Source organism: Schistocerca serialis, chromosome 8, assembly GCF_023864345.2.
Source record: "Schistocerca serialis cubense isolate TAMUIC-IGC-003099 chromosome 8, iqSchSeri2.2, whole genome shotgun sequence".
NCBI lineage: Eukaryota > Metazoa > Arthropoda > Insecta > Orthoptera > Acrididae > Schistocerca > Schistocerca serialis.
Window position 1 is genome coordinate 500,107,714 of NC_064645.1, and position 19,486 is coordinate 500,127,199.

The 19,486-nt window shown below is 46.8% G+C and overlaps 1 protein-coding gene across 1 annotated transcript in view; it reads left to right on the top strand.

Annotated features, from left to right (window-relative positions):
• The window catches only part of LOC126417091 (uncharacterized), a 33,976-nt gene extending 16,982 nt beyond the window's left edge, over positions 1-16,994 (top strand). Inside the window, exons 2-3 of the mRNA XM_050084986.1 lie at positions 6,396-6,838; positions 16,980-16,994. Coding sequence (XP_049940943.1) covers positions 6,396-6,838; positions 16,980-16,994 — 458 coding nt within the window. The remainder of the gene's footprint in view (positions 1-6,395; positions 6,839-16,979) is intronic.
• Positions 16,995-19,486: the final 2,492 nt, after the last annotated feature.

The window sequence follows — 19,486 nt, forward strand, 5'->3', positions numbered from 1 at the left end:
AACAAGATTTTGGATCGCCTGCCATTTTGATAAACGTTTTTAAAGCTGTGTCGCATCTTGTCGCGCCATTTCTAAATTGGTCGCAATTGGTGTAGCATTGCGAGCCCATTTCAGAAATCATAAACTGCGCAAAGTTGCGCCATTTTTATTTATAATTTTTTAAATGCCACGAAACTTTCTTATTTTCCCAGCACTGACACGTGTGTTTATGTTAAAAATGAGCTTACTATTAAACACCTGATCTGCATAACTGATGACAACATAGAAAGCATTACTACCTTTAGACCTGTAGAAGAGACTCTTTTTTAAATTTACTGCCATTACGTTACTGGTGTGTGTGCTGTGACGTCTGCCATCGACATTGATACGAGGGTTTCTGTCTTTTTTTGTCACATTCTTCACATTCTTAAAATGTCCAAAATTATCTTTGTATTGTGTGCATATTATAACAGAACCCTATTTAAGTCCATTTTTGTCAGTAATCAATCTGCATTTTATTTTGATAATCTCATATCTGAGGTGGCCTTAGCAATATTCAAACGTTTTACTTTTTAGCCACCCTTTGTGCAAAATATGTTAGAATTTTACCTACGTTCTGTAGGTCAGCATTGTTTCGTTTTTCAACCTTTGAAAATCAAAAAGGAATTTTCGAGACTCGCTTTATTCCACCTCGTTAAGGAATCTCCTGGCAGATCAATTGTTAAGAAACTTCAGTTTATGGAAAACAGAGTCGTTGATATAACGAAGTGCCCAGAAGCTGAGAGAACTTTACTCAGCCGTTCACTCCGGTATTTAAAAGTGAATTTTAAAAAGAAATGGGTGTCTGCAAACAAAAAAGAGGAGAGGTTCCTGCAGAAGATTCGTGATTGGTTGGCAATAAACGAAAGAGTACCTGTGTTTTCTTTTACTGCTGTAGGCCCAGGCCGCCCTCAAAAAGATTTCAGCGAGGCAAGTGAAAGCAGAAAACGCAGGAAAACTGAAGTCCTGCGACAATATTCAGCTCACGAAGAGCTGACGTTTGCTGCGACTACGAACTGCTGAAAACCCTGATGTGGATGATATGATTAAAAATATAACAGAAACTCCAACAAGAGCTACAAAAATAAAGCAAAAACTTTCAACCTCTGATGAGAAGGATATAAACATAATCCTGAGGAAGCATTGCCAATTTTTATTTATGCAGACCCGACAAGGTAGCAATATGAAGTATCCATAGTGGAAACAAGGCTGTATTCCCGTACTATTCATAACTAAGAAAAGCGAGAACGCAATGCTATCCTAAAGATGACTCAGTTACTGTAACCGAAACATCAGCAGAAGAAAAGTTGCAAGGATTGTTAGATCACACCACATTAAGATTGTACAAGTATTTAGAAGTGTTGCAGGCCATAGATATAGAATAAAAGCAGAGCTTAAGAGTTAATACCAAAATGGGGTGGTGATGGCTTTCAGCAATCAAATTTAAACAAAAATTTCAAAATTTAAGTAACGGTGATACTAATATATTTCAGAGTTCCTTTGTACCCATTAAATTATTTTCCAATGTTAATGAAGAAAAGAGAACATTGTGGCAAAATCCAAAGCATTCCTCCACAAGATTCTGTAGACCAATCCGCATCCGCTTTGTGCATGAAATATCAGACGTTACAAACGAAGAAATAAAATACATACAGGTACAAATAAACATGTTGAGCAAAACAGAAGTAGCGATTAATGGAGGACTGCTAAAGATTAAACACATTTTGTTACTGACAGTGGTTGACGGAAAAATTGATGTTTCAACAGGCACTACATCAACAATGAGGTGCAATATCTCTAGGTTCATTTCAAAACATTTCAGTAACCCAGATAAAATCTTACCGGAAAAAGGTGATACTTTGAAGTTTGGTTTGCCGAATTTTCACACAAGCATACGATTATTTGAGACAATATTTCACTTATCATACAAACTTCCTATTCGAAAGTGACAAGCAAGAAGTAAAGAAGACAAAAGAATTGTATTAACCAGAAAGAAAAACATTCAAAGAAAATTCAAAGAAGAATTATGACTACATGTTGATGTTTCATAGTCAGTCTTTGCGAATACGAATGGCGGAAACACCGCTAGACGCTTCTTTTCAGATCCAGACACTGCCTCAAAAATTACTGGAGTAGATTTACAACTAATTGAAAAGTTGAAAGTAATATTGGAAGCAGTGACCAGTGCGTTTCACACTGATGAGAGCAAATTCCAAGCATATGCATATGAAACAGCAAAACTGTATGTCGAACATTACAGTTGGCACCCCATGACGTCAAAAATGCATAAAATTTTGATTAATGGGGGCACTGTAATAAAAGAGGCAATAGTACCAATTGGTCAGCTCTCAGAAGAAGCTGCTGAAGCTAGAAATAAACACTTTCGACTATACCGCACAAATTACTCTAGAAGGTGCAATAGAGAACATTGCAATAGAGATGCTTTAAACAGGATACTTCTTAGCAGCGATCCTCACATTAGCTGCTCTAGAAAACGGTCAGTAAAAAGAAGCAAGTCTTATTGTAGCGAGACCTTACAACTTCTTCTTCCAGACAAGTCTGATGGCTGCCCGCATGATGAACAAGAAGAGAGAAATGAACAAGAAGAATCTGAGGACGACGACAGAGACTTTAGTTCTGAAGAATCAGACTGAAATTATTGACACAAAAGTATATATATATATATATATATATATATATATATATATATATATATATCCATCATCATTTCCTCATTAAAAAAGTGTAAACGCAAATTTATATGTTACATTTAGTTTTTAAATAAAAATAAATAAATTTAAATAAGTAAATACATATATTTACGTATAGCTGAAGTAAAACAGGCCGATTTACTATTGAAATTATGATACAAGTCAACAGCAGTGATTTAAATTTTAGAAAAGTACTGAAAGAATTTTGGTCAGGATTTCGATACAAATACTCCATTTTGCAGCGGTGGGATAACAACCTGACTGCCGACGGCCGTATAGCCCTACAACCAGGAGTGACGGTCTGACGTACCATTATAGCAGGACCCCCTGGGTTGTTGTCCGCGGCACCTTTACAGCACAGTCGACGATAATTTACGCCCCATTTTGTTGCCCTTCTTGGCAAGCTATCTTTGGCTTATATTTGAGGAAGGTAGAGTCTGCCCGCACACGACGAGTGTTTCTACTGCTTGTCTTCGTGATTACCAAACCCTTCCTTGGTCAGCAAGGCCACTTCACTGGATATCTCCCTAACTGAAACGTTTGGAGCATTATGGGTAGGGCCCACCAACCATTTAGGAATTTTGTCTTTCTAACGCACCAATTGGACAGAATTTGGCACGATATCCCTCAGGAAGGCATCCAACATGTTATATCCTAGCCAGTAATGCCACCCGAGCCCGCTGCCAAAAGGTTGGCAGCATCAAAATCCGGACGCCGTCCGCATAAGCAGCGCTAGCCGCAAGTCTGCGCGCGCCACCGCTGGCTTCTGGCTTCTTAAGCGCTGGAGTCGCGAGCGCTAGGACAGTTCTGTATTCGCCGCTCAGTTGTATACTCGCCACCGAATTGTGTACTTGCTAGTCAGTTGTGTGTTCATCGCAGCAGAGTTGTTGTTTGTAACAGATCACAAGCCCCTGACGTCACTGTTTCATCCGTCTAAACCAGTTCCTCAGCGGACAGCTCAGAGACTACAACGTTGGGCTCTTATGTTATCACAATACCAGTATGAGATACTGTATCGCCCTACAGCTCAGCATGCAAACGCTGACGCGCTTTCTACACTCCTGGAAATGGAAAAAAGAACACATTGACACCGGTGTGTCAGACCCACCATACTTGCACCGGACACTGCGAGAGGGCTGTACAAGCAATGATCACACGCACGGCACAGCGGACACACCAGGAACCGCGGTGTTGGCCGTCGAATGGCGCTAGCTGCGCAGCATTTGTGCACCGCCGCCGTCGGTGTCAGCCAGTTTGCCGTGGCATACGGAGCTCCATCGCAGTCTTTAACACTGGTAGCATGCCGCGACAGCGTGGACGTGAACCGTATGTGCAGTTGACGGACTTTGAGCGAGGGCGTATAGTGGGCATGCGGGAGGCCGGGTGGACGTACCGCCGAATTGCTCAACACGTGGGGCGTGAGGTCTCCACAGTACATCGATGTTGTCGCCAGTGGTCGGCGGAAGGTGCACGTGCCCGTCGACCTGGGACCGGACCGCAGCGACGCACGGATGCACGCCAAGACCGTAGGATCCTACGCAGTGCCGTAGGGGACCGCACCGCCACTTCCCAGCAAATTAGGGACACTGTTGCTCCTGGGGTATCGGCGAGGACCATTCGCAACCGTCTCCATGAAGCTGGGCTACGGTCCCGCACACCGTTAGGCCGTCTTCCGCTCACGCCCCAACATCGTGCAGCCCGCCTCCAGTGGTGTCGCGACAGGCGGGAATGGAGGGACGAATGGAGACGTGTCGTCTTCAGCGATGAGAGTCGCTTCTGCCTTGGTGCCAATGATGGTCGTATGCGTGTTTGGCGCCGTGCAGGTGAGCGCCACAATCAGGACTGCATACGACCGAGGCACACAGGGCCAACACCCGGCATCATGGTGTGGGGAGCGATCTCCTACACTAGTGATCGTCGAGGGGACACTGAACAGTGCACGGTACATCCAAACCGTCATCGAACCCATCGTTCTACCATTCCTAGACCGGCAAGGGAACTTGCTGTTCCAACAGGACAATGCACGTCCGCATGTATCCCGTGCCACCCAACGTGCTCTAGAAGGTGTAAGTCAACTACCCTGGCCAGCAAGATCTCCGGATCTGTCCCCCATTGAGCATGTTTGGGACTGGATGAAGCGTCGTCTCACGCGGTCTGCACGTCCAGCACGAACGCTGGTCCAACTGAGGCGCCAGGTGGAAATGGCATGGCAAGCCGTTCCACAGGACTACATCCAGCATCTCTACGATCGTCTCCATGGGAGAATAGCAGCCTGCATTGCTGCGAAAGGTGGATATACACTGTACTAGTGCCGACATTGTGCATGCTCTGTTGCCTGTGTCTATGTGCCTGTGGTTCTGTCAGTGTGATCATGTGATGTATCTGACCCCAGGAATGTGTCAATAAAGTTTCCCCTTCCTGGGACAATGAATTCACGGTGTTCTTATTTCAATTTCCAGGAGTGTAGATTGCCGATTGCTGCGGATGATGTCTTCGATTCCTCTGACGACTCTTGCCATCAGATTGACGCCGATGAGCGTCAATCCCTCCGGGATTTTCCGATTGATTATCGTCAGGTGGCACGTGAGACAGCTACGGATCCTCATCTGAGTTTACTATTACGTTTTGTTCAACGTGGTTGGCCGTCCAAGGCAAAGGACATATCGGATCCTGTGGTTCGTCGCTATTATCCGCAACGTCATCTGTTGTCTGTTTCGCACGGAGTTTTGCTGTTACGCACCGAGAATGACCAGCTTCGTGTACTGGTTCCCCAAGTGCTCCAATCCAAGGTCCTCGACTTGTTGCATCAAGGTCATTGGGGAGTGGTCCGCACCAAGCAGCTTGCCCGCCGTCATTGTACATGGATCGGCATTGATAAGCAGATTACGCAGATGTCTACAGATTGTTCGACGTGTGCCGAACACCAAGCTGCTCCGCCTCAACGCTATTTTGAGTGGGCACGCCCTGCCGGTCCCTGGCAGCGAGTACATATTGATTTCGCTGGTCCATATTGGAATTCTCGTTGGCTCATCGTGATAGATGCATTTAGTAATTTTCCGTTCGTTGTGCCCATGCAGTCTACAACGTCTGCACAAACTATACAGGCGTTGACTTCAATTTTTTGTATTGAGGGTCTTCCAGAAGTTTTAGTGTCTGACAATGGTCCACAATTTACCTCTGCTGAATTTGAAAGTTTTTGTTCTGCCAATGGCATTCGCCATGTTCTTACTCCGCCGTTCCACCCTCAATCGAATGGTGCAGCGGAACGTTTTGTACGCACATTCAAGGATCATATGGACCGCCTTTGTGCTACGCACTCTCGTCAGCAGGCCCTCATCACGTTCCTGTCGTCGTACCGGTCCACGCCACGCGACGGCACTTCGCCTGCGGAGCTTCTCCACGGCCGTCGTCATCGCACCCTACTACGGTTGTTGCACCCCCCGGATCGACCCGCCGCTTCTGAGCATCGCACGCGTTTTCAGCGCAACGACGCCGTTTTTTTTAGAGTTTATCACGGTCGCCGTCGTTGGGAACGTGGTACCGTGATACGTGTCCAGGGTCGCGGTTTTTATACTGTTCAAGGTTCTACTGGAGTGCACAGGAGGCATCAGAACCAGTTGCGCCGCGCTGGCCGCCCGGATTCTGCCGCTCGTTCTTTGTCCACAGATTTGGTCCGCGGCGGGTTCCAGCCGCGCCTTCCGACTTCGCTGCCGCCCCCAGGGCAGCAGCAGCAGCAGCAGCAGCAGCTGTCGCCGCTACCACGCCGACAGCCCGTCCCGTTGATGCCTCCCGCGCAGCTTCATCCGGGAGCGCCCCAGGTAGTCGCTCCGGCGCCTGCGGTCCCTCTTCAGTCGCCACCGCCTTCGGAGCTGATGGACGTCGACCCCTCAGCCGGGCCGCCTTCCCAAGCGGTGGCTGTGCAGCCTGTCCTGCAGCCGCTTTCCTTGGGCTCCCCCATGGAGTCTGACACCGCAGCGCCTTGTCCGGCGCCCACTCAGCAGCCGTTGACGCAGCGTCAGGAGACGCTGCCTCTCTTCGTGGGTCCCGACGCCCCGACGCGTCCAGTACCAGAAGCTGCGCCCGTGGTCACAGGCGTGCACCCTGACCTCGTGGGTCCCGACGCCCCGTCGCGTCCAGTACCAGAAGCTGCGCCCGTGGTCACAGGCGTGCACCCTGACCTCGGTTTTCAGTCGGTGTTTCCCGAGGCCCCGCGCAGCCAATGCTGGGGTGCGGACCGGGGACTGCCACCGACAACAGTCTCCGCCCCGGTCTCTTCTGCTACGCCTGCGGCCAGACCCCTCCCCCGCCGTCGACGCTCGCCACTTCATTATTCAACGACGGTGCGGCGATTTGGGGGGGAGGAGTGTTATATCCTAGCCAGTAATGCCACCCGAGCCCGCTGCCAAAAGGTTGGCAGCATCAAAGTCCGGACGCCGTCCGCATAAGCAGCGCCAGCGAGACAGGAAATCGCCGCAAGTCTGCGCGCGCCACCGCTGGCTTCTGGCTTCTTTAGCGCTGGAGTCACGAGCGCTAGGACAGTTCTGTATTCGCCGCTCAGTTGTATACTCGCCACCGAATTGTGTACTTGCTAGTCAGTTGTGTGTTCATCGCAGCAGAGTTGTTGTTTGTCGTCAGCCGACGCTGACCTAGCCGCTCCGACTCGAACTAGACAGATTTCTGTAGACACGGGGTTCACTACTGTGTTGCTGTATCTTCTTTAATAAAGATAAGTACCGACTTTTATTTAATCAGAGTGTGTGGGTTTTCATCTTTCTGTTCACTGTTCCAGCGGACCGGTCGGCCCGCTATTAAAAGTGTGGCGGTGACTTCGTAAGCCGATTCTACAGCAAATTGTTGTCGCTACGAACGCCGCCACAAAACAACAATTCTGTCAGTGCCGAATCGAATAATTGCCTGCGTAAGGGCAACGCGCTATTGACTTGCTCAGTCTGTGAAGCTCTTTCTCTTGTATAAATCATCTAGTTTTTCTGAAATTATAATCATTCATTTGTCTGTAAGTACATCTATATCACATCTACGTCCTTCGTGGGGCGTCTTCCTTTTTTTTTTTTCTTTAGAGTGTGTCTGAATACCCACATTATTTATTAACATCTCCTCTACAGGACAAAAAAATTAAGTAAAACAATTCCAAAGGGATTAATTAAAATGAGCATACATTATAAAAACATAATGATTGCCATTTAAGAAATTCCGAAATCAAAAGTGCGAAACTCTTCTGTCATAGAATGCCAATTTTTTTACTTGTAGCTCAAATAACATCTGAAGTAAATCATACTTCAAAAATACATTTCCAAAATCCGTGGTATAGTGGAATTCCGGCTCAAGTTCCTTGAAGTCTTCAAAAAGAGACAAAAAAGCTTGAAGTACTGAAATCGTGACAGAATACATTATACTGCGTTCACAGTTCACATTCAAATTCCACAGAACAAAAGAAATTCAAGCTGCAAATACATAAACAATGCACACATACAGAATTTGCTAGCCACACGATTACAAATACTGAAATTCTAGTCCAGGCAACAAAGGAAAATTACTGGAAAAAACAGTGTAGAAATAGTTCAGTCGTAAATTATTGCTCTGTGCCAGGGGGCAGTGTTATGAACAACATACTAAGAATCCTGACAGTTAGGATATGAGCGTGGTGGTGCGTTTAAAGGCCATTTTTTTATGTTTTCCTTGGATAACTCGAAGACCGCGGCTTCTAGCGAAAATGTTTCCCAGCACAAAATCAAACTGCAGTAAATTTACCGCAAAAAGGGACCTATTCAGTTTTCTCCATGACTGATAGTTTCCGTCTTCAGGGATTGGAAATATTGTTCTAACCAGTATAGAGTTAATCTGTGTCTTAAAATGAAGTGGGTTAAAAACAAATATTAAATGTATGTACCCATCTAAGTAGAGTAGAGTCATAATAAGGGATAACTTATGTCCCGGGTGATATAACGGAATGGGGGGGGGGGGGGGGGGGGAGGGGGGGAGAGATGTGTGTGGTACAAACACATGGGCAGGTAGGTCGTCAGAATGTATTCATGCACTTCCCTCCTTCATAGGTGTACAAACTGAAAGTCGAGCAGGTTATTCCCCATTCTATCTATCCCCCTTTTTCACAAGAAGCAACAACCGGGTACTTCAAAAAATTATACGAGCCCGCCACAGTGTGCCTTATGAATCATCGTCGTCGCTGTAAACAGACATGTCCGGCGAGTGTTCATTTGTCACAAAATGCGTCAACCCTACATGGATCGCAAATATGAGTTACTGATAACACTAATCCAGTTAACGTATATGGACAGAATCTACGCAGATCTCTGCACACTGTTCTGCACGGCTAGAGGAGAAACTGAGTCTTTGTCATCTCGTATGGCAGCTGGAGTGTTCTTCCGGGAAAGGCAACTTCCTCGTACATAAGCGCTGCTCGATTTTCGTTTCGCAGCCAGACTATAACTCGCCGGCATTTCCTGTCCAGTTTTTTGATGCAAGTAGACAAAACACTTCTAACAGTATAGAGCTGAGCCAGAATTCCACTATACCACGTATTTTGCCAATGTATGTTTGAGCTCGTATTTATATAGGGGAGTGATGTTCAGTTTATATATAAGTGACTACTTATATGCAGTCGTTAATTGAGCTATTGGGTAATACTCGTTCATGTACGTTTAATATGTAAATGTGACGTTGTCAGTGTTGGTGGGGAGATGGAGAGGTACTGAATTGGTAAATGCGGCACCTTGCTTCTGTCTATCCATGACAGCGTATTGTAAAGCCGTATAAATGTGCTTTTAGTCAGTTAGTGATGAATTGATGAATGACCAAAAAGTTACTGCACTTCTCTCATCATTGTGTTACTGGTAGTGTGCGTAAATTTTCCCCATCAGGAATTTCTGGCACCTGTAGAATGGGCTGCACTGAATGGAGCCACTTACCACAGAGCCACAGTATATCTTGCAAGGTGGGTATGAATATGTCTAATGGAACGAGACTGATCATGTTCAGATCTGAAACAGCAAATTTCTGTGATGCCTTGCTTGTCTTGGGATGAAATATCTGAAGTCCTATAACACGAAGGTGACCTACTTCTTTTGCAAAGGCAACCTACTTTAGCTTCTAGACCTCTTCGGTTTGTCTGAGAGATGAGGTTGGGCTGATGCATTTGATACCCATTATGCTGTGAAAAGTATTCCATACAGCGGTAATAGACAATGAAATCGACATTGTCGAATATATACAGACAGCATGTTCCCTTGGAAAAAGACTTTCAGTCTGGCAGATACTTCACAGCTCAAGCTGCTGAGCTTTTTTATATAATAGCTCACTTAACAACTGCGAATAAGAACCCAATAAACTGAAAATAATTCCTCTAAATAAACAAGACCTCAGTGAAGTTATTTTGTCTACTCACATAAGAGAACTGGTCACAAATTGCTGGGGAGGTTCAGTCTCTCCATAAATTGAAAGTGGAGGAGACGGTGGATGAAGTTGCCTCTCCAGAAAGAACACTACAGCTTCCGTACAGGATGACTAAGAATCAATTTCTCCTCTAGCAGTGTAGAACAGTGTGCAGAGATTTACGCAGATTCTGTCCATATGCATTACCTTTCTTAGTGTCATTAGCAACTCATGTCAATATACCACTGTTAACGCGTTTTGTGCTAAATAAACACTTTCTGGGCATGTCTGTACACTGCATCCCCAGTGATTCATAAGGCTCACTATGGCGGGCTCGTGTAACTTTGTGAAACAGCCTGTAGTTACTTCTTGTGGTGGGGTAAGTTCGCAGACCTATGAAGGAGGGAAGGCCATGAACGCAATCTTTCCTCTTTGTGGTAGATCTAATGTAGCACAATTTTGTGCAGGGGGAATTTTTCGCTAGAAGCCGCGATTTTCGAATTATTGAAGAAAAACATGATAAGGTAACCCCTAAACCCATCCCCACCTCAAAAGTCACACCACACCAATCAGAATTTTTAGTATGTTGAACAGGACTCTCCCCCCTAGCAATGTCCAAAAATTTGCGACAATAGTTCTTTTCTACTAATAGTTGAGTGCATTCACAGTCCTAATGGAAGATAACTTGATGGACATTATTTGGTCCTCTTTGGCTGGGCTATTGATTTTTATTGTACGAACACGTGTCAACTCCCATTATGGAATAACTTCAGGCAGGAGGCTCATAAGAAGCTGAAACAGCAGAGTAGTGTCGGTTCCCTTTCCTTTTACAAATTGACTGATCGTCTGCATGACTTCGCGGCCACGGTGTAGAGTCAGCTGTTGCCTAGGGGGTGGTGGCAGCGTCGCGATCGGGGAAGCGTGCGTTGCCACGGGGTGCCTGGGAGACAACCTCCTCCTATCTCTGTGTCAAGGGGGTCTCGTGTTTCGAATCTGTCGTGAGGTATACTGATTTTGGGCATTAGGAAGTTCGTGTGTGTACAACGGCTTTCTTAGTGTAGAGCTCACTCAGATTTCTGGAATTGATTAATTTACCGTCTGGTAACCTAGATACACATGGGAGCTGATTCGCGGCCCCCGTGTTGCTTGTTCGCCTAGTGTGAGTTTTGGCTCCGAGGAACCCACATCTTGTCTGAAATGGTGGATCAAGCATTTACAAGAGAGTGTGATTGTTCAGGCCGTGTGAGATTCTCACTGCCCCGACTGTCTCGTCCCCGGGGCTTTTGTAATTCGGAGACGAGCCGATCTGTGCCATTGTGATATGCAGCTTTATGGGACTCTTGGACCAGCCGGCCGTTGTGGCCGAGCGGTTCTAGGCGCTTCAGTCTGGAACTGCACGACCGCTACGGTCGCGGGTTCGAGTCCTGCCTCGGGCATGAATGTGTGTGCTGTCCTTAGTTTAGCTAGCTTCAAGTAGTTCTAAGTTCTAGGGGACTGAAGACCTCAGATTTTAAGTCCCATAGTGCTCAGAGCTGTTTGAACCATTTGACTCTTGGACCATAGTGCCTTCGCGGATGTGCTTCAACACGCCACGTCGGCCTGCACCATCTTCACCGAAAAGGTCGCCGCTTGCCAAATTAAGTAATTGTACTCTGTCTCTTAACTGTTTCATGTAACTGCTGACTTTCCCATTCGAAAAGCCTAAGCGGTCCGTAAGAGGTGCCACTCGCTAACTTGTAATCTGGTAACTCCTTTATGTAACTTATTCTAAGGGTAAGCAGGCAGTTATTTTTTTCCAGTTTGGTGGAGGAGGAGGAGGAAGTTACTGTTTAATGTCCCGTCGACAACGAGGTCATTAGAGACGGGTTATGGAAGGATGGGGAAGGAAATCGGCCGTGCCCTTTCAAAGGAACCATCCCGGCATTTGCCAGAAACGATTAAGGGAAATCACAGAAAACCTAAATCAGGATGGCTGGAGACGGGATTGAACCGTCGTCCTCCAGAATGCGAGTCCAGTGTGCTAACCACCTCGCTCGGTTTTCCGGTTTGGTACCCCTTGTTGTAACAGCATAATATGTTTTTAAACTTGGCCAATTTTTAGTTACTATGGGAAGCTACCCATGTTGTAAATTGCGCATTATTTTCGTTTATTAGTGTATTTAATGTGGCAGCCGTGCAGCTTTTCTTTTAATATAGGGACCTGTAACGGCACTGGCTTTGTCTTGACCGCAGTTGACTGTATTTCGTAGGCGCGGATTGTTTTTTTCATTTAATAAAATTCTTCTGGGTTTGAGGCCGCATTGTCAACTATAACATTTCGACGTTTCGGCGACTACTGCAAGACGCCTTCCTCGGAGTGTACTGCTTTTAGTATCCCGCCTGGAAGGCGACGCGTGGGTCTGCTCCTGAAAACTGAAATGTTGGCCGAATGAAGGAAGCGAGTAGGAGCAGGTGAAGTAAAACACGTCGGTACTGCAAGTAAGTAAAAGTGTTTTTCTGGTGCATGAATATATAAAGAGGCATACATAACTTTGTACGTAGGTGTGAAACCTTAGACCCTTCGTAAGTAGAGCAAAGTCTCTATATGAAGCGAAGCTGAAGCGAAGTGTCCCTGCCGTCTGCTGTTGATCAAATGGGCAGAATCTGCACCGGCGCTCGTAGAGCTGAACAGCGCCTGCTAGAGGGCGCTGACGTCGGTGTCGGTGTCGTAGTGCCACTTACGCCGTGGCATCGTAGCTACCGATACCACACTGCTACTGCTGATTTTTGTGATTCTTCAGTTTCTCCCAGCGAATTTGTTGATCGAAGGGTCCACGGGTGTACTGCCGGTTCATAATGTCCAACGGGCACATTATTTCGGCGATAAGACGATCTCGCCATCGTCAGGTGCGCTGACGAACTGAGCTCCTGAGGGTGGGTGGCTGCCTTATATCCCCTCACGCCACGGGCCGTTCCCTCCACGGCCTGCGCCCGTGGGCGCGAGTCGGCAGTCGAGGAGACGCAGGGCAGCATCAGTGTAGTTGCTATGTCCGCCCAGCTCACCACATCGTTTTCGTTGATGAGTGTCTTCTTAATTATACACAGTGCTGTACAACATTTGGAGACGTGAGAAGTCCTGGAGGAAGAAGTTGCCACTGCATTTATTCCGTACACTGGCACACTATCGGGGAAAATCGGACGTATATTAAAGAAACACCGAGTTAAAACTGTCTTTGCCCACCCAATAAAACGCGAACGTTATTGGGAAGTGTGAAAGATGGTCTCGGATTTCGGAAGGCCGGCGTATACAAGGTTCTCTGTCAGTGGGGTAAGACTTACACTACTGGCCATTTAAATTGCTACACCACGAAAATGATGTGCTACAGACGCGAAATTTCACCGACAGGAAGAAGATGCTGTGATATGCAAATGATTAGCTTTTTAGGGCATTCACACAAGGCTGGCGCCGGTGGCGACACCTACAACTTGCTGACATGAGGAAAGTTTCCAACCGATTTCTCATAACAAACAGCACTTGACCGGCGTTGCCTGGTGAAACGTTGTTGTGATGCCGCGTGTAAGGAGGAGAAATGGGTACTATCATGTTTCCGACAAAGGTCGGATTGTAGACTATCGCGATTGCGGTTTATCGTATAGCGACTTTGCTGCTCGCGTTGTTCGAGATCCAATGACTATTAGCAGAATATGGAATCGGTGGGTTCAGGAGGTAACACGGAACGACGTGCTGGATCCCAACGGCCTCGTATCACTAGCAGTCGAGATGACAGGCATCTTATCCGCATGGCTGTAACGGATCGTGCAGCCACGTCTCGATCCCTGAGTCAACAGATAGGGACGTTTGCAAGACAACAACCACCTGCGCGAAAAGTTCGACGACGTTTGCAGCAGCATGGACTGTCAGCTCGGAGACCATGGCTGCGGTTACCCTTGACGCTGCATCACTGACAGGAACGTCTGCGATGGTGTACTCAACGACGAATCTGGGTGCACGAATGGCAAAACGTCATTTTTTCGGATGAATCCAGGTTCTGATTACAGCATCATGATAGTCGCATCCGTGTTTGGGACATCGCGGTGAACGCACATTGGAAGCGCGTATTCGTCATCGCCATACTGGCGTATCACCCGGCGTGATAGTATGGGGTGCCATTGGTTACACGTCTCAGTCACCTCTTGTTCGCATTGACGGCACTTTGAACAGTGGACGTTACATTTCAGATGTGTTACGACCCTTGGTTCTACCCTTCATTCGATCCCTACTAAACCCTACATTTCAGCAGGATAATGCACAACTGCATGTTGCAGGTCCTGTACGGGCCTTTCTGGATGCAGAAAATGTTCGACTGCTGCCCTGGCCAGCACATTCTCCAGATCTCTCACCAATTGAAAACGTCTGGTCAATGGTGGCCGAGCAACTGGCTCGTCACAATACGCCATTCACTACTCTTGATGAACTGCGGTATCGTGTTGAAGCTGCATGGGCAGCTGTACCAGTACACGCCATCCAAGCTCTGTTTTACTCAATGCCCAGGCGTATCAAGGCCGTTATTACGGCCAGAGGTGGTTGTTCTGGGTACTTATTTCTCAGGATCTATGCACGCAAATTGCGTGAAAATGTAATCACATGTCAGTTCTAGTATAATATATTTGTCCAGTGAATACCTGTTTATCATCTGCATTTCTTCTTGGTGTAGCAATTTTAATGGCCAGTAGTGCATATTGGATAGACAGCATGCACCAGCGAAGATCGTTGCCGAGAACCTCAGAGGCACACACGACTGAAGTAACCTAACAGGTCGGCGGTCGCAGAGCACTGTCTGTCCGGAAAACACGAGATGGATTACCAGAGTACCTAGATCTTGGCCCTGGCTTCTAAATACTGGGACATCGTTGTCAGAGCGGTCATAGAAATTCGCACCAGGGACGAACACATGAACCGACAATGCGATTATAATCTTAGCAAGGCATGGGAACCAGCACTGAGTATAATTAAGAAGACACTCGGCAACGAAAACGATATGGCGAGCGGGGCGGACGTAGTAACCGCACCGACGCTGCCATTCGTCGCCGCAATTGCCGATGCGCGCCCGCGGGCGCCGACCGCGGAGGGAACGGCCCGTAGTGCGAGGGGATATAAGGCGGCCACACGCCTAACGATAGGGTATTAAAGTAAACGTCGAAAAGTGCGAAGCAGTTCCGTTCACACGCAGACCCAAACTACTGCGTAAACATCGACACTGCAGGCAGGTAACACTACATACACGCCAAATACGTCTCCGACAGAAAGTCAGATATCTTGGTGTCTGGCTGGACCGGAAACTTATTGCCCACAGAGCGTACGCGAGGCTGAAACAACTCTACCCAATGCTGAACAGGGAAAGCACACTGAATAGGAGGGTGTCGAGGTCCATATACGTGACACTGATAAGACCTCTGATGATGTACGCAGCTCCCGTCTGGGGATACGCAGCTTCTACACGCCTGCAGATCATACAGAACAAAGTGCTACGCATCACTAGCAACGCTCGATGCCACACACGCACCGTGGATCTTCACAATGAATACCGCCTTGAAATCCTCAAGGAAGTATTCAACAAACACCCCACATGACTACAGGCACTCGAGACACTCGAACAATCTTTGTATCCTTACTCTGGGAAACTATGATCACAACCATAGGTGGAAGCATAAGCGGCCAAAGACACTCCTAGCTAGGGCATAACCACCTATGGCAAGCTGACATACACCAACAAGTGACACATGTCGGCAAGCCCCTGCATATTAGCAACGTTGACTGGATATGCCAGCTGCTATTAAAGCCGACCAACAGGCTACGGCAGGGAAACCGACGAGATCGCAAACTGAAGTACAAACAAATCGCCAAAATCACCCCACACTGTGCATCTGATATATGACCATCGGACACAAAACGATGATGAACCTGACTGTTACAGGTATGCTGACGCTGACCGAGAGATCAACACCGGAACCCAGTGGCATTCGCGAGTAACGGCACCTCACAACATCAAAGGTATCGACCTGCCTGATACCCACTACTAACAAAGCCTACGCTTGCATGACTTGTCGCAGGCAGCAAGACATCTGCTACTGCTCTTACTACCCGACCTAACTATAGCAGAGGTTTTTTCTTCCCTTGGCTCTTGCCTTGGCACTTTTCCCCCCCTCTGCCCTGCAAACCGCTAACCTTCGTTCGACTTTCGATCCACTCTATCTCCAGATGAGCGTATACTCTCTTTAGTGAAAACTAACCCTAATGCAGAGATCGCAGTAGAACTTTTGAGTTGGCCATCATGCCGGTGTGGCTGTGGAGGGGCTCCACATCTACAAAAAAAGCTCAGTTCGTCAGCGGTGGCGACATGTCTGATCGCCGAAATATTGTGCCCGTTGGACTTTATGAACCTGCAGTACACCTGTGGATTCTTCGATCAGATTGTTTTTTAGTTATTCCGTATTTTGTCAGGTCTTCACCCTGTTGGGTTCTATTTATTGTGTTTGGAGTAAGAGTAAAAGCAAATAAGCTGCATTCGATGGCTTAAAACTTGTAGTTAAGGGATTTGTCTCTGCCGAACATTCTGGCCGCGCATTATTAACTGCGACCGGTCTCACGGAGGGTAAAGTTCCTTGAAACTGAAAGATCTATTTTTTTTGAAAAAAAACACGTGAAAAGAAAAAAAACCGTTGCGCCAGATACTGAATTTGTTTCTTTACTCATTGAATTCTGAGATTAGCAACAGCGCCAAAATTTGTTTCTCGCTGGCGATATAGCGGCAGCGCCTACTCCTGACATTTCATATTTGTTACATTTTTAATTCCAAATTTCAGGCTGTTGCGTATTAGTTTCAAGGTTGATTAAATGTTGAGTCAATCGAGTGGTGTAAATTTGTAACGTTCTTGTCAAAGGCAATGAAAAATAGTATTTAATTCATTTGCACCACGAAGCTGTGTCCTTTGTCAAAAAATATACAGTCTGTCGTTTAAATGTTAATAACATTTGATTGTAATTTACAATTAAAGGTTTCCAGTTTATGGATTACTCTATAAAGAGTTATAATTTGATAAAAGGCACTTTTAATTTTATAACTATTGTTGATATCGAAACTGTTATTCCCATTTTAATTGTTGTTTAATGTAATTGTGATTTCAGAAATTGTTTCTCTTAGTATATTGTGTTTTTAATGGTTGTCAAATTTTTAATGATGCGCACGCGCGCGCGTGTGTGTGTGTGTGTGTGTGTGTGTGTGTGTGTGTGTGTGTGTGTGTGTATTGCAAAGGGGACCTATAAATAACGGAGAGGCTTCATCCCCGCCGTAGCCCTCAGTGGTTCACAGCCCCACAACAGCCCACAGCAGTCCACTCACCCCACCGCCGCCCACACTAAACCTAATGTTATTGTGCAGTGCGGCCCCCAGTGCCCCCCCCCCCCCCCCTCCGGATAACATTTTATCCCAAATGTTTGCATGGTAGAGTAATTAGGGTGTATGTGTACGTGGAGACAGAAATTACGTGTTCTTAAAATTCTGGCATAGTCCTTTCACGTGTCTGATTTTGGTTAAGGCACACTCTGAAAGGCGACAGTTCAACAGCTATGAGCCAGGTCAGAATAAACATAGTACGGCCCTTAATCCGAAGAATTTGGCAAATTTTGTAAACAACAGTTTTTAGCAGCACAAATATTAATCTTTAACAGGATTTCTCAAAAACACAACATATAATGGTACTGTTAAGTGTACACTGCTTATGTATGTATGTGTTAAACCAGGGATCTAGAAACTATGGAGAGGCTTCTTCCCAACGTAGCCCTCAGTGGTTCACATCCCCACAACAGGCCACAGCAGTCCACCCACCCCTCCGCCGCCCCACACCGAACCCAGGGTTATTGTGCGGTTCGACCTCCAGTGGACCTCCCCCGCCCCCCCCCCCCCCCATCCCCCAGGGAAAATCTCCAGACGAGTGTAACCCCAAATGTCTGCGTGGTAGAATTATTATGGTGTACGCATATGTGGAAACGGTGTTTGCGCAGCAGTTGCTGACATAATGTAACTGAGGCGGAATAAGGGGAACCAGGCCACATTCGCTGTTGTAGATGGAAGACCGCCAGAAAAACGATCGATAGGCTGGCCGGCACACTGGACCTCGACACTAACCCGCCGGGCGGATTCGTGCCGGGGACCACCACGCCTTCCCGCTCGGGAAGCAGTACACCGCTTAACTCTCTATACGTCCCAAGTGCTGTGCTCTTTCCTGTTAGTAAGCAAAAATAAAACTTGCATAGGCTTAAACCAACCACCACTGTGACTGCAAGAGAATGCGTAAATAGCATTAAAGGGTTGACATGAGACACAGTAAGGCATGAGAGTGTGTGTGTGAGACTCATAGCCCGGCGCACAGTCACTGCCCGTGCACAGACTTCTCCTGCACCAGTACAAAATCTGCTGCCCCGTCCTCCGTGCAGTCGACGCCGTTACCTAAATGTTGTCAGACAGCAGCCGCCAGTCGTCCTCCAAGGCGCTCGGTCCAAGTCCCGGCTTTTCTACTGTTCCCCGTGAGACTGCGAAGGTTGGGCGCGACCGCTCGCTCTTTGACACGGATGGCGCTGCCCGGGAGCTCCTCCGTCGATGCCCGCGCCCTCTCGCCGCAGCGAAACAACTCCAGCCGTGGCGCCACCAGCTTAGTGGGGCGAAATTTCAACTATGCAGCGGAATAAGAGCACAAATTTCAGAACAACCCATTATATCATTACAAAAGACATATTTACGCCAGTGACTGTAACAATTTATTTCACGGTTGCAATTTTGGCCTTAGGTCATTATCAAGTGCAGATTTTTGTGGCCTTAAGCCACATCAACTTAAAATAAGCTGACACTTTTATATGTCGTTGCCATTACTATTAAATACATTCGTGACGCTGTTACAGTCACTGGCGTAAATATTATGTCTTTTATAAAGTTCTACATGAGTGTGAATCACCGAGCGAGGTGGCGCAGTGGTTAGACACTGGACTCGCATTCGGGAGGACGACGGTTCAATCCCGCGTCCGGCCATCCTGATTTAGGTTTTCCGTGATTTCCCTAAATCATTCCAGGCAAATGCCGGGATGGTTCCTCTGAAAGGGCACGGCCGACTTCCTTCCCTAATCCGTTGAGACCGATGACCACGCTGTCTGGTCTCCTTCCCCAAACAACCAACCAACCAACCATGACTGTGAATCCCAAGTATAAAAAGTTAACCCACTATAACACTTTTCTTACAAGCTCTTATAATTACATGTGTAAGTAGGCTGTTTAGGTTTTTATGTTGGTAACGCCACGTAGCGCTCTGTATGAAAATCA